This window comes from Phalaenopsis equestris, unplaced genomic scaffold, assembly GCF_001263595.1.
Source record: "Phalaenopsis equestris unplaced genomic scaffold, ASM126359v1 Scaffold000434, whole genome shotgun sequence".
Classification (NCBI taxonomy): Eukaryota; Viridiplantae; Streptophyta; class Magnoliopsida; order Asparagales; family Orchidaceae; genus Phalaenopsis; species Phalaenopsis equestris.
Window position 1 is genome coordinate 989,300 of NW_018164875.1, and position 5,881 is coordinate 995,180.

The window sequence follows — 5,881 nt, forward strand, 5'->3', positions numbered from 1 at the left end:
TTTTAAAGATCCAGATAGAGAATCCTTTGCTTTGTCAGTTGCTTAGCCTCCTTGATATGTCGAGTGAAGGCGCTTTCAGGGGTATGATGAATTGGTGCTTTGACAACCTCTACTCGATTTATAATTGTTGTTGTAGATCTGGTGTTGGCTAATTGTGGGGAATCTCCTTCCCTTTTGTTTTCTTGGTTATCAACGCATTTGATCGGCATCGGTAGGTGCTCCGATGGAACCCACTGAGAATGAATTCCCCTAGATTAGACCCCAAGGAGCTCAGGCTGATCTTTTCTTTACATGATTCCCTTTGGAACGGCCTCAAATTAGCTCATGATCTGTTCCCGTAATTTTTGAATATGTTGTTGAATCTCTCGATTCACGAATTCTCTATTGAATTTCTGGGATCTCTCTATTGCAATTCTCTTTTGTAATTGGTTTTGCTTCTCGTCTGCGACATGTCCACGTTCACCGCACCACCTTTTAGGATTTTGTATCCAAGACTGTCTTTATGTGGAACACGCCACAAAAGTTAGAGTTGAGAGGATAAAGTGAGTGAGAGAGAGAACTTAGGAGTGTACGTGGAAAATCTAAGCGTCAGAATCCGCAAGTGTGTGGGTCCAAAAAAGTTACTTTATTGATGTCATGACCTCATATTTATAGGGGTCTTCTAATACAATCGCATATAAGGAAAGAACACTTACTATAACTGTCTGAATGATAGAATCAAGTTTATATAGTTTTGAAAATAAAAGTGGGTGTCTGGTTGATCGCCCGAAGCCTTGAGGCAAGCCAGCTATGTCGATCGACCGTCAGATGTGAATGTCAGTCGACTGTGGCGATCGGTTGAGTCTTCTTATAGAGATCATGTTGCTTGATCAGGATGTGGTCATTGGATCGCAAACTTTCAATCGGCAGTCCTTCCATTTAGAAAATTTCATCGAAAGGGAGACTCCGCCAGTCGTAATACTGTTTCGGTTGGCCGGGCTATAAATTTGTGTTTTTATATATAAATACATAAGAATAGTCTGAAATGTATCTAAATTTTCCTAAAATTAAAGAAAATATACAAACATGCCTCATAGTTTTTTTGGTATATACATATTAATACCTAAAACAAAATCTTACATCCGGTTTTTTGGACTCCGCTACCGACACGGGACGAAATTGCCCCGAGCGCGTTAAATATTTAGCTCGTCCACATCCTAAAAAGCACTTGTGCAATCATCACAAAACTTAAATTGGGATGCAGTGCCGAGAAATAGCAAATTCAATGATCCCTTCTCATTGAAAGGTGAAAAATGTAAATAAAATTAGAACAGAATGTAAATAAAATTTAAATGTAGTCTATTAGGCAACCCCAATTGGCTGTATAATCATACGTAAAATTGCCATAAAAAAATATTTTCTTAAAACGGTAATTTGTCCTGTAAACCATTTCTGCACGAATTTATAGGGAATTCAAAGGGTATTAAATTTATATTTTTGGAATTTTAATTGAATGATTAATAAAAATTTTAAATTGAAAACGGAAAACTATTTAAAAAATCATATATCAAAGTGAAATAACGTGCAATATAATCTATTTAAAAATTATCATTCTATTTTTTTTTTTTTGGAATAATTGTTGAGCGTGAAATATTATTTTACAATTTATTTATTTATGTGAAATAATGAGTAGTACATTATAAATCGTATTATCTAAATTAAAAGAATAAAAATTGGGTGAGGTATAATAATGAGAACTCAATTGGATATTAAATTTAAATTAAAATAAAAACAGAATTTAGCGAGGATTTAGTCCATTTCCATTATAAACGGTCTATTATGTGAGACAGCATTAAACTTTCCCTGTTTCTTATCAATAATATGTTATATGGATATATAGCCAATTCATCGCCTCTCCTCACACACCAACACAGCAATCATTTCCCCTTCCTTCCATGGCCGCTCCCTTCCTCCTACTCTTCTTCTTCTTCTTCTTCCTCCTCATTTCATCCCCCGCTTTGACTTCCCCATCCCCAAACCCATTCACCGAAAAAGCAGCCTTAATCCGTTATTGGAACCGCAAAATCCCCAACAATCTTCCTCACCCTTCGTTCCTACTCTCCAAACTCACCCCTCTTTCAGCCTCCGATGCCACCACATTCTTCAACCTCGCCGCCTCCGATCCTTCACTTATTTCCTCCCATCTCACCTCCTTCTGCTCCGCCGCAGGTCTACTCTGCCCCACAGACCTCACCCCTTCCCTCTCCTCCCACCCCCGCGACTCCAGCTTCGGCGTCTACCAGAACAGCAACTTCACCAACTACGGCACTGGCTCCGCCGACGGCCTCTCCTCCTTTAAAAACTACTCTGATAACCTCAACGTACCCCTAGACACCTTCCGCCGCTACGGCCGTGACTCCGCCGGGCACGATGACAAGTTCTCCTTTTATGCTCCCAATGGCAATGTCGTCACCGCAAATTTCACCTCTTATGGCACAAACACCGCCGGCGGAACCGATGATTTCTCTGCCTACGATGAATTCTCCAATGTACCTGACCTTAAATTTACTAATTACGCCGCAGAAGGCACCGGCCGCGAAGGACGTTTTTCACAGTATTCCGTTAGAACGAACGTCGGCAACCAGTCGTTCAATAGCTACGGGAAGAACGGCAATGGCGGAACATCTGATTTCAGTTCCTATGCGAATAACAGCAATGTGATCGGAAGTACGTTTACACATTACGGCGAGGAAGGAAATGCGGTAAACGAAACTTTCACTTCTTATGGAGAGAACGGGAATGTGCCGGAGAACAATTTTAGGTCGTACGGCGAGGAAGGGAATGGGGGAAACGATACCTTCAGTTCCTATGGAGAGAACGGGAATGTGCCGGAGAACAATTTTAGGTCGTACGGCGAGGAAGGGAATGGGGGAAACGATACCTTCAGTTCCTATGGAGAGAACGGGAATGTGCCGGAGAACAATTTTAGGTCGTACGGCGAGGAAGGGAATGGGGGAAACGATACCTTCAGTTCCTATGGAGAGAACGGGAATGTGCCGGAGAACAATTTTAGGTCGTACGGCGAGGAAGGGAATGGGGGAAACGATACCTTCAGTTCCTATGGAGAGAACGGGAATGTGCCGGAGAACAATTTTAGGTCGTACGGCGAGGAAGGGAATGGGGGAAACGATACCTTCAGTTCCTATGGAGAGAACGGGAATGTGCCGGAGAACAATTTTAGGTCGTACGGCGAGGAAGGGAATGGGGGAAACGATACCTTCAGTTCCTATGGAGAGAACGGGAATGTGCCGGAGAACAATTTTAGGTCGTACGGCGAGGAAGGGAATGGGGGAAACGATACCTTCAGTTCCTATGGAGAGAACGGGAATGTGCCGGAGAACAATTTTAGGTCGTACGGCGAGGAAGGGAATGGGGGAAACGATACCTTCAGTTCCTATGGAGAGAACGGGAATGTGCCGGAGAACAATTTTAGGTCGTACGGCGAGGAAGGGAATGGGGGAAACGATACCTTCAGTTCCTATGGAGAGAACGGGAATGTGCCGGAGAACAATTTTAGGTCGTACGGCGAGGAAGGGAATGGGGGAAACGATACCTTCAGTTCCTATGGAGAGAACGGGAATGTGCCGGAGAACAATTTTAGGTCGTACGGCGAGGAAGGGAATGGGGGAAACGATACCTTCAGTTCCTATGGAGAGAACGGGAATGTGCCGGAGAACAATTTTAGGTCGTACGGCGATTCACTTCGTATGGAGAGAACGGGAATGTGCCGGAGAACAATTTCCGGTCGTACGGCGATGGAGCCAACGTCGGATTCGATAAATTCAACAGCTATCGTGATCAATCAAACGTGGGAGACAATTTCTTCATCTCATATGAAAAGGGCGGCAACGCAGGAACAGCCGATTTCACAAATTACGGAAACTCTGCTAATCCCGGCAGCGATAACTTCAAGGGCTATGGTGAGGGTTCCTTAAATGATCAAATCACATTCAAGGAATACTTTGCCGACAACACCAGCTTCAAATCCTATGCCAAAACCGGCATTGATTTCAAAGAATATCACAATTCCTCTTCCTCTTCGACTTCACCCGCGATCGCAGCAATGAAACAAGCCGCCGCGAAACGATTCGTCGAGCCGGGGAAGTTCTTTCGTGAACGAAACTTGAAGAAGGGGACTGTGATGCCGATGCCGGATATTCGCGACCGGATGCCGCCGCGATCGTTTCTCCCGCGTTCGATCGCCGGTAAGATCCCGTTCTCCGCCGCCGCCGTCGACGGAATCTTCCAAAACCTGCCAGTCGCCGGTAAGATCCTGTTCTCCGCTGTCGCCGTTGACGGAATCTTCCACATCTTGCCAGACACCGCCATGGGTAAAGCGGTGGATTCAACTATAGCAGATTGCGAGCGCGCTCCGAGCCGCGGCGAGACGAAGCGCTGTGCAGCATCGGCTGAGGACATGATCGACTTCGCCGTCGCCGTGCTCGGCGACGACATCGAGGTGCGATCCACGGCGAACACGAAGGGGTCGAAGGGGAACATCCTTATCGGAATGGTGAGGGGGGTGAACGGCGGTAAAGTTACCAAGTCGGTGAGCTGCCACCAGAGCCTGTTCCCCTACATGGTTTATTATTGCCACTCGGTGCCGCGCGTACGCGTTTATGTGGCGGAGATCCTGGCCGTTGATACGAAGGAGAAGATCAATCAAGGGGTTGCCATCTGTCACATTGACACGTCAGACTGGAGTCCGACTCACGGGGCATTCGTGGCGCTGGGGCCTGGACCGGGGAAGATTGAGGTATGCCATTGGATTTTTGAAGGGGATATGACGTGGACCGTTGCTGACCGTGCGTGATTTTCAGCCGGGAACCGGTTGATGATGGAATAAGGCAAGGGGGAGGACTACCGTTCCGATTTATGTTTCTATATAAATTATTATTAAAGTATATGTATGTTTCCTTGGGGGTTGTACGTAGTCTTCTGCCTTTAAAGTGTATGCCATTTAATGTGTTATTATTTGTAGAGATTATTTTCCTTATTTGTTTTGGGAATATTATGTTTTAGATAGCATCCTTCTCAGAAAAAAAATTAACCTTTTATTCATGAAATGCTCTGCTTATTTATATAGGATAGATTATAATGTGGAGAAATTACACTAATATCCCTACTTTAATAAAGATGTTACATGATATTCTAAACAATACACATAAGTAGCTACAGGGTTCAGCCATTCTCTATCTCTCCTAACTGGGCTTGCGAGACCTCAACTTGGTGAGGTCGATTCAGTTGTCTATACATGTTCATTGCACTGGTCTGCTATTCCTGATTGGTTTGGGGGTCGGCAGAGCTGATTCGGTCGGTTAAGCTTCTCTGATCGGTAGCTCTGGTGTAGTCATCGACTTGCAATCCCTATTAAGAGATTCTTATCAGCAGACTAATGTTAGAATATCAGCCAAATTGTGAAATAAATATCGGGCAGATGGTAAAATATCGTGATCTGATAAATAGTTACCTTTTGATAAAGATATTCATTTTTTATGGTTAGGGCTTGATAATATTACCTCCTGATAATTTGTGAGGGTCATCAGATGTCCCTGATATAACCACATGATCTGAAGGATTAGCTCCCAATTGGGTCAGTTTCACAGTGGTGATAGGTTCAAACAATTCATTGCCTCGTTTCTGATAAAGTCTTTTAGGTTCAGGTCACTTGGTTGTCTTTCTTTTGCTTCCTTTTGGACACATTTCTATTTATATAATTTTTTATTTTCTTACATTTTGAAATTCATGTTGCAATAAGAACAAGTGAATTTAACATTAAAACAAAAAAAAATATTTATGATTGTTTTATGATTCAATGATTGAGATTCATTGATTTTCATAC

At 43.5% G+C, this 5,881-nt stretch overlaps 1 protein-coding gene across 2 annotated transcripts; it reads left to right on the forward strand.

Annotated features, from left to right (window-relative positions):
- Window positions 1-1,867: 1,867 nt before the first annotated feature.
- Window positions 1,868-5,077, forward strand: LOC110027659 (polygalacturonase 1 beta-like protein 3). Of its 2 annotated transcripts, none has more exons than XM_020729173.1 (2): window positions 1,868-3,685; window positions 3,745-5,077. In XM_020729173.1, the coding sequence occupies exons 1-2, from the start codon at window positions 1,935-1,937 to the stop codon at window positions 4,850-4,852; spliced, it is 2,859 nt and encodes a 952-aa protein (XP_020584832.1). In that variant the 5' UTR covers window positions 1,868-1,934; the 3' UTR covers window positions 4,853-5,077. The 2 variants fall into 2 exon arrangements, with proteins under 2 accessions (XP_020584832.1, XP_020584831.1); XM_020729172.1 differs by having other exon boundaries at window positions 1,868-3,681; window positions 3,741-5,077.
- The last annotated feature ends 804 nt before the right edge of the window (window positions 5,078-5,881 follow it).

Excerpts from the sequence above, each read along its gene's own strand:
- LOC110027659 (XM_020729173.1), top strand. The coding sequence starts at position 1,935 with ATGGCCGCTCCCTTCCTCCTACTCTTCTTCTTCTTCTTCTTCCTCCTC. Across the intron at positions 3,686-3,744 it reads GGAAACGATACCTTCAGTTC|GTATGGAGAGAACGGGAATG; the intron begins CTATGGAGAGAA and ends GCGATTCACTTC.